At 35.5% G+C, this 21,121-nt stretch overlaps 1 protein-coding gene across 3 annotated transcripts in view; it reads right to left on the reverse strand.

Annotated features, from left to right (window-relative positions):
* The window catches only part of SPPL2A (signal peptide peptidase like 2A), a 55,151-nt gene that overhangs the window by 15,303 nt on the left and 18,727 nt on the right, over window positions 1-21,121 (reverse strand). For all 3 annotated transcript variants that reach the window (XM_038580413.1, XM_038580412.1, XM_038580411.1), the window contains exons 2-11: window positions 20,268-20,387; window positions 19,771-19,953; window positions 18,581-18,670; window positions 17,977-18,110; window positions 10,135-10,286; window positions 7,345-7,441; window positions 6,810-6,911; window positions 5,580-5,661; window positions 4,774-4,848; window positions 78-134 (exon numbers count right to left, since the gene is read on the reverse strand). In XM_038580413.1, coding sequence (XP_038436341.1) covers window positions 78-134; window positions 4,774-4,848; window positions 5,580-5,661; window positions 6,810-6,911; window positions 7,345-7,441; window positions 10,135-10,286; window positions 17,977-18,110; window positions 18,581-18,670; window positions 19,771-19,953; window positions 20,268-20,318 — 1,023 coding nt within the window. In that variant the 5' untranslated portion in view covers window positions 20,319-20,387. The remainder of the gene's footprint in view (window positions 1-77; window positions 135-4,773; window positions 4,849-5,579; window positions 5,662-6,809; window positions 6,912-7,344; window positions 7,442-10,134; window positions 10,287-17,976; window positions 18,111-18,580; window positions 18,671-19,770; window positions 19,954-20,267; window positions 20,388-21,121) is intronic.

Raw genomic sequence — 21,121 nt, forward strand, 5'->3', positions numbered from 1 at the left:
TACACGGGAAGGCAAAATTATTAACTGGACACACATATATACATTGGTGGCCATTTCTGTTTAATTGCCATCCCTACCTTTTCATTATTTCCAAAAGGTCCAGCTGCAAGTTCAACCATGATACTCTCGCCATTCTAAAATTGAGGAGGAAGATGAAAGAAAGAAATTGTCCAATCATTTAAAGAGAATGATCTATCAGTATTCAAGAATGATTTGACCCTATGGCTAATGGCCTACAGAAAACTAATGAAAAACAGGCTGCAGACAGCCCTTTATCCTTAAAAAAAAAAAAAAAAAAAAGTTTAGCAGAAACTGAAGCCGTCTAAAACAAAATTCACCAAGCACAATGCTTCATTCTATTAGAGTTCAACAATGATCATTAACTAGCAGATAAACCACACACATATTATTCAAGTGAAGCTCTGGGCACTGATCTGTACTGACAACAAATAGCTAGCATTTTTAATAGACTATAAATTTTAAGTGCTTATAATCACATTATGTCATGTACCATGTGTCCTTAGTCATTTTTAGCAATAACAGTGAATAGAGACAAAAGAAATACTAAAATCTTTTTGTATTTAGATTTATATAAATACTGGTAACTTTATTTGAATAAAAATACATTTGACCTTCTGGCTATTCACATAATAACAAAGAAGTCACACTTGCAAAGACCCAGCCCTAAAGAACTTGAGAAGCTTCTATAGCCTGTCTCCTGTCCAGTTTTGGCCCTGCCAGCCTTTTAGGTCTCAATCAAAACATAACCTTAGCTGATTTTCATTGTGTCTGGCTAAGGTCTTTTTATGGGGGCTATGTGAGGAGTCCTTTAATAATTCGTTCCTGACATATAAGACTGTTGTGAAGGGGAAACATTTTGATATAGCAAAATGAAGACTGCATGAGCACCCACCTATACTTTACATTACGATGAATATATCACCAAACAGATAGTGGGAAGATCAAAAAAATGCTGAATTTGAAGAGAATTTGATCAAGTAACTATAATATTTTCCATGTGGGTGGGGAGCATAGGAAAAATCACTTTAGTGTTTTTAAAAGGACTTCACTGATATCTGAGCTGAGCGGAAAGGATATAATCTCTAGCTACAGAAATATTTCCCTCATGTTATGCTTCAGGTTACAGAAGGGTTAAGTCACAGGAGTTTAGGAAAACAGACTAATATTAAATACAAGTCCTTATTTAATTTCCAGATATAGTTCATTTTGGTTCATTTTCTAATTGTTATTTAAAACACTTAAGTGAAGGCTGTCACTGACATTCTCTCCTACATTCAGGTATCTGAGCAACTACTATTTGCAATATACTATACCAAGTTACAGGAGTGGAAGGAAAAAAGAAATGAAGACAGATATGTGGGTTTTGTTTGTTTACAGAGAGAAATTGAGAGTGGGGCTGGGGGAAGAGGAGCAGAGGGAGAGGGAGAGAGAGAGGGAGAGAGAATCCCAAGCAGGCTTCATGCCCAGTGTTGAGCTCAAAACCGGGCTTGATCTCACAACTCTTTGAGAGTTGGACAGTTAACTGACTGAACCACCCAGGTACCCTTGAATATAGGTTCTTATTGCCCATACTCTTGTGGCCACCTGCTCTGCTTATTCGTTAAGACTCTGCTAACACCAGAGCTGAAAGACTGTTTAACGTGTTCAATGTTTAATCCTTAAAGTTTTCAATTAAAAAAAACCCAAATCAGAAATTACATATTTGATTTTCATTTTGAGTTACTTACTAAAGCAAGTTACCTTAATAAAAACAAGCCAGACTGAGAAGGTGTTAAAGTAAATCTATACTGGTGAACTCCAAAAAGCACTTCTAATCTTTTTTTACCAGATCACAGTACTAGAAATCACATTCCTAGTCAGTGGCAACAAATATAGGAAAAAAAGAAGATGATAAATTCTCTAGACAGGAGAAGAAAGAGGCCTCGAAGGCATCTTTATTATTATTATGCTTTATCTTTTTTTTTATTTAAAAAAAATTTTTTTTAATTTATTTAAGATAGTCACACAGAGAGAGAGAAAGAGAGGCAGAGACATAGGCAGAGGGAGAAGCAGGCTCCATGCACCGGGAGCCCGACGTGGGATTCGATCCCGGGTCTCCAGGATCATGCCCTGGGCCAAAGGCAGGCGCCAAACCGCTGTGCCATCCAGGGATCCCTATCCTTTATCTTTAAAAATCTGAAACTTTTTATGTGTAGGGAATGTAAATAGTTTGCTGACAGACACAGTTAGCATTTATAAAGTGATACGAGTCTTTAAAAGGAGGGGCACCTGGGTGGCTCAGTTGGTTAAGCATCTGACTCGATTTTGGCTCAGGACATGATCTTAAGCGTGCCCTGAGTACAGAGCCTGCTTACAATCCTTGTTCTGTTCTCTCTCTCTGAAAAAAAATTAACAACAAAAAAAACTGAATGGAAAAAAAATTTAAAGGGTTTAGTTACAGTTCATATCGACATGCCCTGTGTAATATATGTGCCATATGTTATGACTATCTGCTGACTTATGAGAATGACTTTGTATAGAGAATGCTTTACTTTCATTATGAGACCCCTTTGGAGTGACAGAAACATTTTTTTTTTTTGATCCAAACAAATTGACACAAGCTGGGATGGCTTTAGATAGAAAGCTTTCATTAACCAACATTTTTTTGTGATAATCCATAATACTAATTCTATGCTTTAAAAAGTTTACTTTTGCTCAACAAAGTCAATGACTCAAATGGCTCATCATTAAGGCACAAAAAAGTGTTAGTAAAATGGTCTGGTTAGCTGCAATTTGGGGCACTTAACTACATTACCTACTTGCATTTTATTTTATTTTTTTAAAGATTTTATTTATTCATGAGAGAGAGAGAGAGAGAAAGAGAGAGAGAGGCAGAGATACAGGCAGAGGGAGAAGCAGGCTCCATGCAGGGAGCCCGATGTGGGACTCGATCCCGGGACTCCAGGATCAAGCCCTGGGCCGAAGGCAGGCGCTAAACTGCTGAGCCACCCAGGGATGCCCCTTGCATTTTAATTTTAGCTCCCTAAGGGGGCACATCTTTGTGCGCCAAGTTTATGCCATTATAGAAAATACTAAAAGTGCAGAGTTTTACAATGATTTCCCAAATGGTAGGGGCAAAAGAAGAGATAAATAACTAATGGGAGTGGCCTGGGCGGCTCTGTCAGTTAAACAGCTGCCTTTGGCTCAGGTCATAATCCTGGGGTCCTGGGATTGAACCCCATGTTGGATTCTTCACTCAGCAGGGAGTCTGCTGCTTCTCTCTCCCTCTGCCTGCCAATACCCCCTGCTTGTGCTCTCTCCGCACCCCCATCCATCTAATAAATAAAATCTTTATTTTTATTTTAAAAGATTTTATTTATTTATTCATGAGAGACACAGAGAGAGAGAGAGGCAGAGACACAGGCAGAGGGAGAAGCAGGCTCCACGCAGGGAGCCCGATGAGGGAATCGATCCTGGAACTCCAGAATCACGCCCTGGGCCGAAGGCAGGAGCTAAACTGCTGAGCCACCCAGGGATCCCTAATAAATAAAATCTTAAAAAAAAAAAAAAAAGAACTAATGGGAAAAGTGTAGTGATTATAATATCAAATACTGAATACTTGAGAATGACAAAGGATAGAGAGATGATATAAAGTTACAAAATGAGACTCAACATGATATGGGGAAAGCAGGAGAATTGAGCAATAAAATACTCATGAAATGGGAATAGGGGGCACCTGGGTGGCTCAGTAGTTAAGTGTCTGCCTTCAGCTCAGGGCGTGATCCCGGAGTCTGGGTTGAGTCCCTGCATGGAGCCTGCTTCTCCCTCTGCCTGTGTCTCTGCCTCTCTTTCTCTCTCTCTCTCTGTCTCTCATGAATAAATAAATACAAATCTTAAAAAAAAAAAAAAAAAAAAGAAAGAGAGATGGGAATAGGGACAAGTAGAAAAACTGGGCAAATAATGAAGGACTATCACACTCATCCAATACCTCTCTCTTATTCTGGGAACAGCATCACCATTTTATGGAAAAGCTAGTGGCAGAGCTGGGGATAGGTGAATCAGGAGCTGTCAGCTGCCAAGATTATAATATCATAGAAAAAGCCAGTCTGGCGCAACAAACAAAATGGACAGAAGTGGAAAGAGAGAGTATGCACCCTGGGTCTAGTTTCTTCTGAGACCAGCTCCATCTTGGCCTCTATTCAGAGGTTGGATAGAAGGGACCTTTGTGGTATAGAAAGGTTAGATTGGGTTCTGTCAGTTCCAACCAGGAGAATTCTACTGATGGAAGAGAGAGGCTGGAATGCTAGCAATATTCCCTCACAGGATGGATTAGGAACTCGAAGCACAAAGTGCTGAGTGACTTGCTAGGGTAACAAAGTTACAGAGCTACACTTCAGGTCTTCAGACTTCTGGTGTGGAGCAGTTTCTGCCTCAAACTAGGGGTACAGAAATCAAAGTGGCAATGACGCATTTTCATTCTTTTTGCTGCTTATATTATCTATAGCAAATTTTTATTGTTTTATAATAAGAAAAATTACTTTAAAATGGGTATGAAGAAAATTTATACTCTCATGATCCGCCAGGAGACATTTTTCATTTAGCAGAATGATTTAAAGGCTTAAATAATCCTCTATGAAAAGGCCAACTTCAATGACAATTTTCAAAAGAGAATCAGCACTCACTTAATGGTAAACACTTAGAAAATTAGTAATCTAAGAGCAGGTTTAAACTTCTCTTCTAGCATGTTTCTCATGGATTTCAAAAATATCATACCTTTGTGATGAATGGTGTTATGAAAACAAAAAACACATCATAGAGGAGGAGAAGGCCTAGAAGTATCACACATGACTGTTGAAAAAAAGAAAAAAATTAAAGGTCAAACTTCCATCTAAATTAAGAGATCATAAAAAAAATGATAATAAATAAATTAAGAGCTCATATTGCTTTGCAAGTATAAATAAACATGTGAAATTACATTTGAACACTATTTTTTTAAAGGCATTTAATAGTATTACTATTTATAGTTTTATTCTACAAGTCACATTAACAATTTTATCTGCTTTATCCCATTCTTTAATTTCTTTTCCTTTAAAAAAATTTTATTCTAATTTTTAAAATTTAAATTCAATTAATATATAATGTATTATGGTTTCAGAGGTAGAGATCAGTGATTCATTAGTCTTATATAATATCCAGTGCTCATTACATCACATGTTCTCCTTAATGTCCATCAGAAAGAATCACTAAATCAAAGAAATGTTCTTTGTTGATATTTTGTCTATAAGGATTTCATGAATTTGGCAGATTATATAAATGATTAAAAAAATATTTCAGCTAGCAAATCAGTGGTTAGTTAGGCCTGGTGATTGGGACTAATTGCAAAAGGGCAGGAGAAAGCTTTTGAAGTGATGAGAAGTCTTCTATAATTGATCAGGATGGCGGCTACAAAGTTATTCATTTGTAAAACTTCAATAAACTGTACACTTAAAATGGATGCATTTTGTTACAAGTAAATTATACTTGAATAAAGTTGTTTTAAAAGAAAAAATTATTTTAACTAGCCAAGCAGTCTACTTTACCTTGAAGTTGGGTAACTTCAGTGTTTTAATTAAATTCAGACAGAAAGCAATCCCCAAGATATCCTGCAAAATCCAAGCCCACCTAAAATCAAAAGAAGTTATTCTATTGGTTTATGTAGTTATTCTTAAATGGGACTTTTCAAAGAAATAGATCACTAAAGTAGTATCATTCATTTGCTAGGATTTGACTATTTGATTATTAAGCAGCAATTATAATGACAAAAAAACTTCTCATACTCTCTGTATTTATTAATTTACTATCCTACTAGAATAATAAATACTACTCTACTAAGGAAAAGGTGAAAGGCTACCTCAGAACATACATTGAATATAGTACATACTTATCTTTAATCTTCTGTTTCTTTTAAAAAGTTAGTTCATAACTAAAGATATTGGTTTTAACATATGTCCCGATAGCTGGATCTAAAGGAAACGAGACCTATGTAACATAATCTACCAGGAAGTGATATGCATAATTATCAACTGAAGCTGCCTAAAATTGTATAAACTTTATTTCCAAATTTTAGGCTAGGAGTGGCTTTAAGCTTTAAAAATTTTATTAATAAACCATTAAAAAGTCAAAAAAATTTTTCTGGTTATCCTGCCTGCAGATGGACAGATACTTGTATATTTCCTTTCTTACATAAAAGATAGAATACTCTATATATTATTTTTTCACTTAAAAATACATCCTGGAAATCACTGCCTGTCAATTTAGAGATCTTCTTCATCCTTTACAGCTACATTGTACTTCATAATGTGGATGTATCATAATTAAGTATATTTTTGGGACACCTGGGTGGCTCAGCGGTTGAGCGTCTGTCTGCTTTCCGCCCAGGGTGTGATCCTGGAGACCTGGGGTCGAGTCCCACATCGGGCTCTCTGCATGGAGCCTGCTTCTCCCTCTGCCTGTGTCTCTGCCTCTCTTTCTCTCTGTGTCATCAATAAATAAATAAAATCTTTAAATAAAATGAATTAAAAAAAAGTATATTTTTGAAGCCTATTTCAGCTTAAATGTTTAAATCATAGTACATATTTTCTGGTCTCAATGACCTTAAATTCATTATCACAAGATCTCCTTTATAAGTACTTATTTAGCTTGTTTCAAGACTATGGTGTTGCGGGATAAAAGTGAAAAAAAAATCTGTAATAATCATAATGCATAATTATCAATCAAGATATAAAATAATGTATCCTTAATCTAAAAGCAAATACACTGAGTACTCATACCTATCTTCATTTCTAAATACGGCCCAAACAACAGCTACTGCTATGCATAGTCCAGAGAGCAAAATAAGTCTCACTTCAATGCTTTTGCCACGAAACATAAACCTAAAAAATAGACTGAAATTAGTTACTCTGTAGATGAAATACAATGTTCACTTCAACATGAGAAATGACAAATGTTAACCATAGTCATAAGAAAGCTATTGAAATATCAATTTAAAAGTCATGATTTGAGTACAACAAATGATATATCAAAGAATATTTGACACAGACATAATGAAAATGTTCTATATCTATGCTGCCCAATACAGTAGCCACTAACTCCATATAGTTATTTAACATCTGAAATGTGGCTGAGACTGAAGAACTGAATTTTTAAATTTAAATTAATTTAAATTTTAATAGTCACAGGTATATTGGATCACACAGGTTTAAAATACCACTTCTTAAAAAAATAAATAAAATACCACTTCTTTCCCCTGTTCTATTTCAAATTACAAATACCAACATTATAGGATTCCTTGTAAGAGATACATACGTGCATTGTCCACATGGTATCTTACGAATTAGTGCAGCAAGACAGTTGTACAGACTCATTGCTGATGCTATGCAGAAAATTGCTATCATAACATAAACTAGAAAAAAAAAGACACTAAATTATATGAGAACAGAAGAAAATATGATAAGAAAATATTTTTACAAGCAATATTAATGCAGCTTTCTTAGTGAATCGTTGTTGATACTTTCAATGCTGGGACCATACTATAATCTGAATTGGTTACTAAGCTGAAAATATTTAGATCCTGAGTTTTACTGAAGAATGGGTATTTTATGTGTTGTTTTAGTTCCATTACACACTGGTAGGACTGTTCAAGGGCTACATTTTCTATCATTCAATGATTCAAACATGTCTGTTAAAGCTGTCTATGAAGTGAGTTGTAGACACTTGTAAGTACTTACATCTAAGGAATAGACAAATTAAGGAAGTAGTATAAACATTTTTAAAATGCAGCTTAGGGATGAGAACTGACACCTACCTTAGACATTAATCATGCTATATTTCCCTATCGTGTAATTTACCTCTAATAACTTGACCTGTGGTAAAAACCAAATCCATTTAAACAAACCACTTTATGATATGAAGCTAAGGTAGTTAAAACTCACAAATATTTTTCTATATTAGCTATACTTTTTTGACAATTATTTAAAATTACATTTGATCTCCTTATTCTCAAAAAGGGGAAGAAACTGTTGTACTCTAAAATAAAATACTCGTTTCTCAAAATTTCACAATGGAAATACAAATTTTACCTGAATTTTTTCATATTTCACTAACTTTCAGAAAATTGAAACTCTGCTCTGTAGGTGAGAAAGAAAGAGTAATCTAGAGACAGTAGTAAAGGATAGCCCCCCTTCCTTCCTTCTTTCTTTTTTAAAAATCAATACAGCTTTTATGTCATCTTTAAAATGTCCTAGAAAAATCATCCAGCATCTTGCTGTTTATGTGGCTGGACAACTTAGATCTTATTCAGGAGTCTGCAGAAGTGTTCCTTTTTCGGAAACACAGATACAAAAAATAAAAAAATAAAAAATAAAAAAAATACATTTGAAAAAAAGAAAGAAAAACATACCATCCAAAATTTTCTGATATCCTTGTTTTTAAATATTGGCCACTTTCCAATTCTGAACTTGGACAAATTACTTTTTTAGTCCCCTGTTATTTGTTAACACTAGTTACATATGGTAATGTGAACGGTAAAAGAAAGTAAAAAAACTGCCAAGTTATGTTTGGTAAGTCATCCACCAAAGGCTGCCAACTGAGTTTTAAAACTTAGGTAGAAATCATGCTCCTGAGACCCTAATAGAGTTTTAAGTATTTCATTCAATGTTACATAGGAAAATGATTAGGCATGAGAAAGTATCCGGTTAATATAACCACCTGTAGTTACTTTCTTGAGCATGACTTAAAATGGTAAGGGGAACCTTAGCAATTTGATATATTTTTATATATTAAAAATGGCAGCAACTTTAGCCTTTAGGAATCATTTGGAGGTACATTAAATCCTGTAGTATCACGTCGATTTTGTCAGTCATAATTAAACCCCATGTCCCAGGTTTAATAATTTTCCCACTAAAAAAATTACATTTATAAACAAGGTCAACTTTTTAAATACCAGTAAATTTAAGGAAATTTCTCACCAAAAATGAAAACATGCTTTAGGGGGGGTAGAGGACTTTTTTTCCTATCAAAGACCACTAATTAATTGACTGAGGGTCAGACACAAACAACTGAAGGCTGGTATTAAATTAGAAAAATTAACTGCACAATGATAATGTAATATAAATAACTATCCTAGTACCCACTCTCCCAGAAACAAATTGAAATATGAGTGACATTCAAATAATTCTTTTTTCTAACTGAAAATGTATGTCATAGGTCTAGTTTTTAATGCTGCCACAGGACAGGAGGAATTGGAAAATAGGCTGAAACTAACCCGAGTGCCTCAGTTTTCTAGTCCAGAAAATTGTGCTAATCTTCTCCAAATAAGCACTGGAGCCTGTGGTGGTTTTTACAAAGTGTTTTTGCTAGTTCTTACCAAGTACATTTCCCTTTTCCCTGGTCTCCTCCTCTTTATGTTGTGCATTGGCTAGAGATGGCAAATTTCCATTCTTTCAGACCACTAACACGATTCTCCAGGGGATGGGCAAGCCCTTAGAGTTTCTACCCCACCTTCTTTTTTTTTTTTTTTTAAATCTCTACCTTCTTAAAGGGAAAGTACCCATTACTTTCTGGACCATAGGCAAGTACTTGTGTGTCTTTACATGTAGCACAATCCTGACTATTGATTCAAGTAAAACAAAATCTGAGTGATACATCTTGAATTGCACACTGACAAAGGAACAAACCACACTTTGAGGGTAAGGAGAGGCAATAAATTAGTAATTTGAATATTTTCTATTTCATGTAACTAAATACAGTTACCAAGAGGTCCTTAAACTGTTGCTTAGATAAGAGGCTCTCCATCTCCAGCTTTACCTGCAGAGAGGAAAAATTAGGGGCCACCACAATTTTTTTCTGAGTCATCCATGAAGAAGTATTCTTATTTCAAAGACATAGTATATTTTTAATCTGAGTATTTTTTATCCCAGAGTGATGGAGATCTAACACTTCTGATAGTTTAAAAAGTTAACATCACTTTAATTATTTGCTTAAGCTTCCCAGGTATAATATCTTAAATCTAGTGAAGTAAATGAAAAACTTGTAGGCTGAAAGTAGCAAATATGAAATATGACTTCTTAAAAAAAAAAAAGAAATATGACTTCTTACCCAACCATTTGTAGAAGAAATAAAGTAAGACCATCATAACACAGCAGACAACCACAAATATTACAACTGTTAGAGGACTAAAAGTTAAATATTCGTCCTTCTTTCTCCTCGTTTCTCTATCTTCAGTGTTTGTCACTGCCTTCATGCTCTCCCTGTATAAACACACACAGGAACTTCAGCCAATCTCTGCCAAGTACAGTTATTTTTAAAATCTATCTCCAATACCAACATAAATTTGTTTCTGACTACAAAGTAATAATACTTTAAAAACAGTACACCAAACAGAAAGTACTTAATCTAGGGATGCCTGGGTGGCTCAGCAGTTGAGCATCTGCCTTCAGCTCAGGGCATGATCCTGGTATGGGGATTGAGTCCCGCATCAGGCTCCCTGCGAGAAGCCTGCTTCTCTATCTATGTCTCTGCCTCTCTCTGTGTGTTTCATGAATAAATAAATAAAATCTTGGGGAAAAAAAAGTACTTAATCTAGAAAGTAAAAAGTTCCTACAATTTTACCCTCCAGAGATGATCTGTTATTAACCACTAACTTTTGAAACAGCATTTTTTTCCAGAAGCAAAATTGGGAAAAAGTGTCAATTTTTGGCATCTGTCATTGCAAACAGATACATTTAAAGCTATTTTTATTCCAGTGAAGGATTTATACATTCATATATATTATAATGAAAATTTTATATATTCCTATTTAGTGTATCAGTTCTCCAGGTGGAATGCTTTAATTTTTTTTTTAAAGTTTTATTTATTTATTCATGAGAGACAGAGACAGAGAGAGAGAGAGAGAGAGAGAGAGAGAGAGAGAGGCAGAGACTCAGGCAGAGGGAGAAGCAGGCTCCATATAGGGAGCCTGATGTGGGACTTGATCCTGTCTCCAGGATCATGCCCTGGGCCGAAGGCAGTGCTAAACCGCTGAGCCACCCAGGCTGCCCGGTAGAATGCTTTAAAGGAAAAGACAAGGATACCTGAGTCGCTCAGTCAGTTAAGCATCTGCCTTCAGCTCAGATCATGATATCAGGGTCCTGGGATAGAGCCTGTCTTTATTCTACTTTTAGAATTGGCCACCTCAATTTCAAAATCCATAATGTTGAAAGAGAATTTTAAAAGCAGCAATAGAAAATAGTTACATACAAGGAAAACCCCAGAAAGGCTATCAGCTGATTTTTCAACAGAAACCTTGCAGGCCAGAAAGGAGTAACATGATATATTCAGAATATTGAAAGGAAAAAATCTGTAGCCAAGAATATCTAGCAAGGCCATCATTCAGAATAGAAGGAGAGATAAAGAAGTTCCCAAACAAAAGTTAAAGGAATTCATCACCACTAAACCTGCTCTAACAAGAAATGTTAAAGGAGACACTTTGAGTGGAAAGGAAAGACCATGAGTAAGAAAAGTAGGAAGCACAAAAGCAGTAAAAATAAGTGTGTGTGTGTGTGTGAGTATATATGTATGTACACACTTATCAAGGGACTCTCAAAATAAGGACGTAAAGTATGACACCATATACCTAAAACATGGGAGGTTGAGAGAGGAGTAAAGAATGAGTACACACTTAAGTAATCATCAACTCAATATAGACTGCTATATGCAGAAGATATTATATACAAACCTAATGGCAACCACAGGTCAAAAACCAGTAAAACATACACAAAATAAAAAGAGAAAGGAATCCAAGTTTATCAATAAAGAAAGTCTAATTATAAGAGAAGAAACACAGAAGAACCACAAAAAAATCCATAATACAAGCAACAAAATGACATTATAAGTACATATCTATCAATAACTAACTTTGAATGTGAATGGTTGAAATGCTCTAATCAAAAGACACAGGGTGACAGAATGGATTAAAAACGCAAGACCCATCAGTATGCAATAGATGAATCTCAACAAGAGACTCATTTTAGACGTAAACACACATGCAGGTTGAAAGTGAAGGGAAGAAAAAGCATTTATCATGTAAATGGGTATGAAAAGAAAGCCAAGGTAGAAATACTTACATTGGACAAAATCGACTTTAAAATAAAGGCTATAACAAGAGACAAAGAATGACATTATATAATAATAAAGGGGACAATCCAACAATAAGCTGTAACAATTGTGCATATTTATACACCAAACATGAGAGCACCCAAATACATAAAACAGTTATTAACAAACATAAATAAGCAATAGTAATACAATAACAGTAGGGGACTTTAACACCCACTTACATCATAGGACAGATCATCCAAACAAGAAATCAACAAGGAAATGGTGGCTTTGAAAGATGCACTGAACCAGATGGATTTAAGATATATTCAGAACACTCCATCCTAAAATAGCAGAAAATATATTCTTTTCAAGTGCACATGGAACGTTCTCCAGACTAGATCACATATTAGGCCACAAACAAATCTCAATAAATTAAAAAAGATCAAGGTTATATCATGCATCGTTTCTGACCACAATGCTATGAAACTGGAAATCAACCACAAGAAAAAAATCTGAAAAGATCACAAGTAAACATGGAGGTTAAATAACATGCTACTAAACAACGAGTGGGTCACCTAAGAAGTCAAAGAAGAAATCAAAACTCACATGGAAACAAATGAAAATGAAATCAAAACAGACCAAAATCTCAGGGATGCAGCAAAAGCTGTTGTAAGAGGGAAATTTATAGCCTACCTCAAGAAGCAGGAAAAATCTCAAATAAACCACCTTATCTTACACCTAACAGAGCTAGAAAAAGAAGAAAGAAACTCAAAACAAAAGAAGGAAGGAAATAATAAAGATCAAAACAGAAATAAAAGAAATAGAAACTAAAAACAACAACAACAACAACAACAAAACAGATCAAAGGAACCAAGGGCTGGTTCTTTGAAAAAAATCAACAAAATTGATAAACCTTTAGCCAGACTCATAAAAAAAGAGAGGACTCAAACAAAATCACAAATGAAAGAGGAGAAATAACAACCAATACTACAGAAATACAAAGGATTATAAGAGAATATTATAAAAAATTATATGGGAACAAACTGGACAACCAAGAAGAAATGGATAAATTCCTAGAAACATATAACCTTCCAAAACAGAATCAGGAACAGAAAAAAAACTTTTTTTGAGCTAAGTGTCTTTTTTTTTAAAAAGTATTTTATTTAAATTCCATTTGCCAACATACAGTATAACACGCTGTGCTTGGGACGCCTGGGTGGCTTAGCAGTGCTTACACAGTGCATTCCCATGAGCAGTGCACAGTGTCTGCCTTTGGCTCAGGGCATGATCCTCATCCTCAATCCTGGGGATTGAGTCCTGCATCGGGTTCCCTGTGGGGAGCCAGCTTCTCCCTCTGTCTGTGTCTCTGCCTCTCTCTGTCTCTCATGAATAAATAAAATCTTTAAAAAAAAACAACACCACCCTTTGCTCATCTCATCAAGTGCCCTCCTTAGTGTGTGTCACACAGCTACCCCATCTCCCCACTTTTCCCCTTCTGCAACCCTTTGGTTTATTTTCCAGAGTTAGGAGTCTCTCATGGTTTGTCTTCCTAATATTTCCCCATTCACAGTTCCCTTCTTTTCCTTATGGTCTCTTTCACTATTTCTTATATTCCACATATGAGTGAAACTGTATGGTCTTTCTCCAATTGACTTATTTCACTCAAGGAATAGAAAATTTGAACAGACTGATTACCAGCAAAGAAACTGAATCAGTAATCAAAAATCAAAAAAGTCTCAGCAAACACAAGTTCAGGACCAGAAAGCTTCATAGGTGAATTCTACCAAACATTTAAAGAGGAGTTAATACCTATTCTTCCTAAGCTATTCCCAAAAAAAAGAAGAGGAAGGAAAGCTTCCAAAATCATCCTGTGAGGCCAGCATAATCCTGACACCAAAACCAAATAAAGACTATAAAATAAGAGAAGGTCAGGAATAAGACAAGGATGTCCACTCTCATCATTTTTATTCAACACAGTACTGGAAGTCCTAGCCACAGCAATCAGACAAGAAAAAATAGTAAAAAGTATCTAAATTGGTAAGGAAGAAGTAAAACTTTCACTACTTGCAGATGACATGATGCTATATATTGAAAACCCAAAAGACTCCACCAAAAACTACTAGAACTGATATATAAATTCAGTAAGGCTGCAGGAAACAAAGTCAATTTATAGACATCTGCTGTATTTCTGTACACTAATATTGAAGCAGCAGATGGCTACCTGGGTGGCTTAGTTGGTTGTGTCCAACTCTTGGTTTTGGCTTAAGTCATGATCTCAGGGTCCTGAGATTGGGTCCCTGAGTCAGGCTCCATGCTCAGCATGGAGTCTGCTTGTCCGTCTCCTTTGCCCTTTGGCTCTCCCCATGTGCATTCTCTCTTTCAAACGAATGAATAAAATGTTTTGTTTTTTTTTTAAATGAAGTAGCAGAAAGAGAAATTAAGTAAACAATCCCATTTACAATTATACCAAAAATAATAAAATACCTGGGACCAAGAAGGTTAAAGACCTATACCCTGAAAACTATGAAAGAAATTGAAGGCAACACAAACAAATGGAAAGATATTCTGTGCTCAGGGATTGGAAGAACAAATATGTTAAAATGTCCATACCATCTAAAGCAAATCTACAGATTTAATGCAATTCCTATCAAAGTACCACCAGCATTTTTTGTAGAACTAAAACAATCCTAAAATTTATATGGAATCACAGAAAGACCCCAAATAGGCAAAGTCATCTTGAAAAAGAAAAACAAAACTGAAGATATCATAGTCCTGGATTTGAAGATATAATATAAAACTGTAATCAAAACAGTATGGTCCTGGCACAAAAGAGGACACATAGATCCAAAGAATAGAGGGACCAGATATAAGTCCATGATTACATGATGAATAAATTGTCAACATAGGAGGCAAGAATATGCAATGGTAAAAAGATTCCTCAACAAATGGTGTTAGAAAAACTGGACAGCTCCATGCAAAAGAATGAAACCGGACCACTTTCTCACACAATACACAAAAATAAAATGTTACCTTACATCTGTTAGATCAAAAGACAAGAAATATCAAGTTTGGTGAGGATGTGGAGAAAAAGGAACACTGTGCACTGCTCATGGGAATGCACTGTGTAAGCACTGTGGAAAACAATATGGAGATTCCTTAAAAAATTAAAAACAATTACCATATGATCCAGAAATATATAGAAACTACTAGATAATTACTCAAAGAAAATGAAAACATTTATTTGAAAAGTGTCTATTACAGCATTACTCACAATAGCCAAGATATGGAAGCAATCAACCCAAGTTTCCATCCATAGATGAATGGATAAAGATAAATGGATAAAGTATATATACAATAGGATAGGATATAAGTTAGCCCTAAAAATAAGATATTGCCATTTGCAACAATATGGATGAACCGAAGAGAGTATAATGCTAAATAAATTCAGAGAAAAGATAAATATTATATAATTTCACTCATATGTAAAATTTTAAGAAACAAATGAACAAAGTAAAAAAACAAAAACAAGAAAATATACTTGTAAATACAGAAAGCAAACTGGTGGTTGCCAGAGGGGAAGAAGGTGTGGGGATGGGCAAAATAGATAAAGGGGATTAAGAGTACATTTTTCTTGATGAGCATGGAGTAAGGCATTGAACTGAATTGTACACCTTAAACCAATATAAACACTGTACGTTAACTAAACTGTAATTAAAATGAAAAATTTTTAAATTCCGTAATCCTGCAGGTAAAGAACTCCTTCTCTCCTAATATGGCTATGAAGGTAACAAATTCTCTGTTTTTGTCCATCATCATGTTTTATGAATAAAAAAGCTTATATGTATTCTTCTCCCATCTCCAATTTTCTTGAGGAAGAGCTTACCCTGACATGTATACAAAGCGTACCTTGCTAACTCAAAGTGTGGTCTGTGGGCCAGCAAAATCATTTGGGAGCTTCTTTTAAAACATGGAATCTTGGCCCCCATCCCAAGCCTACTAAATCTGAATTTTCATTTTAATGAGATCTCAAGATAGTTTGTATACATACTAGTTTGAAAAGCACTGCTCTAGAGAAGAAACAATTTACTTAAATAATTAACAATATATAGAAGTATATTGAGAATATAGATTAAAGGGGAAAACATTTTGAATGAATCAGGAGCTTTGGGGAAATTATTTACGAAGTTTCACCAAATAATCTAGAAAATGACCTTGGAGATCTTACATTATTAAAGATTAATAATGGAAAAAAATGCTTACATGAAAATATGTGATATATATATATATATATACACACACCCATGTATATGTGTATATAGATGTTGAATACATATGAACTATGTATATACATATATATGAATTGCATATATATGTGTATGTGTATATATATATATATGTTGAAACATGTTTTCCAAATATGGAAAATATTTAAAGCTCAATATTCTAGAAACCTACTATACTTGTTCAACCCTAAGATGTTTCTCTTGACGTGAGTCAATCAAATTTTAGTATTTTAAGAAATTATAAGTAATATTAACTTCATTTAGTTGCAAATAAGCCCTTTGTAATGGAACCTACAGATCAATTCATAAGATGAATATATTGTCCTTTATACATCAAATATGCTTTGAGCACATTTTTAAATTCAGAGTTCTAAATATGAACTGATTCCTTTTAACAATGTTGCCTGCTTTCATCCAGAGCCAGACATACATAACTGCAAGAAGACTGGCTTTAGGTTGTTACTGAACAGGGAAATCTAAATTTTCTGTACATTTGGAATTCATTCATTCATGCACTCATTCATTCATTCATTCATTTATTTTTAAAGATTTTATTTATTCATGAGACACAGAGAGAGAGAGAGAGAGAGGGGCAGAGACACAGGCAGAGGGAGAAGCAGGCTCCATGCAGGGAGCTCGATGTGGGTCTCGATCCCGGGTCTCCAGGATCACGCCCTGGGCTGAAGGCAGGCACTAAACTGCTGAGCCACCCTGGCTGCCCTGGAATTCCTTTTTTTTTTTTTTTTTTTTTTATGATAGTCACACACAGAGAGAGAGAGAGAAAGAGAGGCAGAGACACAGGCAGAGGGAGAAGCAGGCTCCATGCACTGGGAGCCCGACGTGGGATTCGATCCCGGGTCTCCAGGATCGCGCCCTGGGCCAAAGGAAGGCGCTAAACCGCTGCGCCACCCAGGGATCCCCTATTTTTAAATTAGAATATGAACATGCTTAGGGATGCCTGGGTGGCTCAGCGGTTGAGTGTCTGTCTGCCTTTGGCTCAGGGTGTGATCCTGGATTCCCGGGATAGAGTCTCGCATCAGGCTCCTTGCATAAGAACCTGTTCTCCTCCCTCTGCCTGTGTCTCTGCCTCTCTTTCTGTGTCTCTCATGAATAAATAAATAAAATCTAAAAAAAAAAATGAACATGCTTCGTATCTTCAGAAATTCTAAAGCATTAAACAGCATGATGAGATCATACTGCAATGATTGCTCTCAGGAGGAACTAAAACCCCCTGTCCCACCTTCTCTTACTTATTTTCTTCTAATCTAAATAAATAGGCCCACAAGGACATCAAGTATTTTCATCTTTTCTGAGAGAGATAATTAAACATTTCAATTTTAAAATGTCTTTGATGTAGTTTCAATGCTAGCCTACCAGCAGAAGAGTCAGAGGAAGCTATAACTTCCTTCTCAGTGAAAAATTAAATGACCTACAGGAGGACAAACCTATAATCAGATCTTAATAGCACTATATTCTGAGGTCAGGTAAAATTTACATGTTGTTACATGATTAAATTGATTATCAAACAATAATTTTTTAGCCATTTAGCACAAAAACACTGAAGTTTACTTAAACTTACAATTCAATTAGTCCACTCCAGTATCCTCCTAATGCCACAGTGAACACAGCAATTACAAAAATAACCACCATAGTATAGTCAAAGTTAGGCCATGATGGAGAATACATTTTCACAGTAATGTTATCTCCAAGAGTCTGAAAGACAAAAAAAGAAAAAACAAAACAAAACAGAATTAGTTTTCTATTCCAGTATATGGCAGCAATGTTCTAATTTCACTCTGAAACAGACACTACAGAGAGTCAAGAACTTTTTGACAACATGATGTATTCTCTTGTCAGAATTATGAGGCTATGCTTTGGTTTATTAAATCTTGAAAGTTCAGTGTTCCACACAGTGACATCTTGTCCAGGGATTTATGGGTAAGATAAATGATATAACACAGAGCCTATTAAAGAAGTCAGGACAAATAAATATTCTAAAGTGAGGGCTCAGAAACACCTTGTGCTCTCTGAGAGGTGAACTCTTCCCAAATAAAGACTTGATAAGGCCTTTATAGCTTCTTGTTAGCAAATGGAGCATATATAATTTATATTGAATATCAAGTGTTAAAAGTGAAGAATTGTACTATGTATAAACTTTGTATAGTATGTAATTACTAATTTACCTGCTTCATATCTATGAAGTCTTTACGGCTTATAAATGCAATCAGTATTTTCACATCATGAAATTCAGATTTGTTCCCTGAGGGTGGAAACTAAAAGAAAAAAAAAACATATTATGAAAACTTATGAGCTACTAATTACAGAATAAAATACACCTTATTCCTGCATTGCTATTTATTTGAGATTTTATTTACTTAACAGAGAGAGAGAGAGAGAGAGAGAGAAAGAGAAAGAAAGCACAAGTAGGGGGAGTGGCAGGCAGAGGGAGAAGCAGTCTCCCTTCTGAGCAGGGAGTCTGATGTGGGGCTTGATCCCAGGACTCTGGGATCACACCCAAGCAGAATCAGGCATTTAACTGACTGAACCACCCAGGCACCCCTCAAATTATTCCTTTAAGTATTAATATTATATCTTTTTTAAAATTATAAAACAAAGTTTCACATGTTCTTCCTTGATTTCCAGTTCTCAAACTGGAATCCTTTAGCATAAACTTAAACTTACTTACAAACAGGAATATCATATATATATATGTCTGTGCGTACATACAACACTGAGGTTTAATTAGACTTACGCATACACACATTCCTAACAAAGTCTTGCCCACTTTAGGAACAGAAAAGAAACTACAAAGTTTTTTTTTTATTTTTTTTTATTTTTTTTATTTTTAGAGATTTTATTTATTTATTCATGATAGTCACAGAGAGAGAGAGAGAGAGAGAGAGAGAGAGGGAGAGACACAGTCAGAGGGAGAAGCGGGCTCCATGCAGGGAGCCCGATGTGGGATTCGATCCCGGATCTCCAGGATCGCGCCCTGGGCCAAAGGCAGGCGCCAAACCGCTGCGCCACCCAGGGGTCCCAAAGTTTTCTAATTAATACCTATCATAGCCAGAATGTTTATTTTATTTATTTAAAAAATCACTATTATTTCTTTTTAAGTAAGCTCTACACCCAGCATGGAGCCCAAAGTGGGACTTGAACTCCCAACTCTGAGATCAAGACCTGAGCTGAGATCAAGAGTCAGATGTTTAACCAACTTAGTCACCTATATGGCCCCAGAATGTTTATTTTAAAAGAACCCTACTGTGAGATTATTCAAAATTCAGCCCCTAAACTACATACCCAAAATAATTCAATTCTTGTGAAATTTGATATATATCATGAGCTCAAAAGTTATTAAAGTTTTAAAACTTACTAGGACACTGTTATTGGCAACCAACAATGCTTCAGCACCTCCTGTTTGTGCAATTCTGGCTTTTTCAAGAATATGGCAGGTTCCCCACTTTACCACAACAGCTTTGCTCTTTATTCCATCAGGCGGAATATCAGAAAGGTTGCATAGTGGTGTGGTAGTCAGATTCATCAAACTGACAGAAGTCTGGAAAGAGAAATGTCTTTAACATAATAAACATATTCACAAAAAATGCATTCAATGACAAAGTATCAGTATTGGTTTAATACCAAGTTCTTTTAAATTCGAAATATTTTATGACAACCAGGGAAGTACTTTAAAATTCCCTGATTTGTTTTTCCCACAGAGAGAAAAATACTTGAGCCAAAACAATAAAACAATTACTGTTTATTGACCATCATATATTACAACTAGTTCACACACTACAACATAACAATCACTCATCTTCACCTTTCAATAATTTTATGTCTATATATAAGTAGTAACTTTGATTTACTTACTGCATTTTCTAGAGTATTCGGAAGAGATGTCCACTGAGGGTTATATAGCATGCAGTAGTCCTTAGATGGTAAAAGTTTGCCATTTCCAGACGCATGCAGGATTGCTTCCTGAGCAGCTGTCTAGGACACGAACAATAATTTTCAAACTGGATAATTTGATTTGCCAATAACCAAGGATTTTTCTTTTTAATTTTTATTTATTTACGATAGTCACAGAGAGAGAGAGAGGGGCAGAGACATAGGCAGAGGGAGAAGCAGGCTCCATGCACCGGGAGCCCGACGTGGGATTCGATCCCGAGTCTCCAGGATCGCGCCCTCGGTCAAAGGCAGGTGCTAAACCGCTGCGCCACCCAGGGATCCCTAACCAAGGATTTTAATAATGCTATTTATATATAGGTTTGACCACACTTCCGTAAGAGGGAAGGTCTTTCAATGAATTTATTTCTTCTTGTTTGAGGAAATACTGTAATTATACACATTTGCCCAGAACACATTCTTTGAAGGAAGTCACTTTCTTATGGGGACACAATTATAGCCCTTGTTATAAGGGCCATATCCTAGAGAAGATTGTTGCTATGCAATAAATTTTAATACTCCCTTAACAGCCTGAAACTTTCCTTCCCAATCTTTTATGAGTTATTACTTCATTGTTTATGTAAAATAAAAGACAATGCACTTGAAATCCCTCAACCTGTCTAGGATATCCACTGTCACCATTTTTATTTAAAATGTACTGGAGAAGCGCCTGGGTGGCTCACTTGGTTAAGCATCTGCCTTTGGCTCAGGTCACCATCTCAGGGTCCTGGCATGGAGCCCAATGTCAGGCTCCCTGCTCAGGGGAGAGTCAGCTTCTT

Source organism: Canis lupus, chromosome 30 (genome assembly GCF_011100685.1).
Source record: "Canis lupus familiaris isolate Mischka breed German Shepherd chromosome 30, alternate assembly UU_Cfam_GSD_1.0, whole genome shotgun sequence".
NCBI classification, from domain to species: Eukaryota; Metazoa; Chordata; class Mammalia; order Carnivora; family Canidae; genus Canis; species Canis lupus.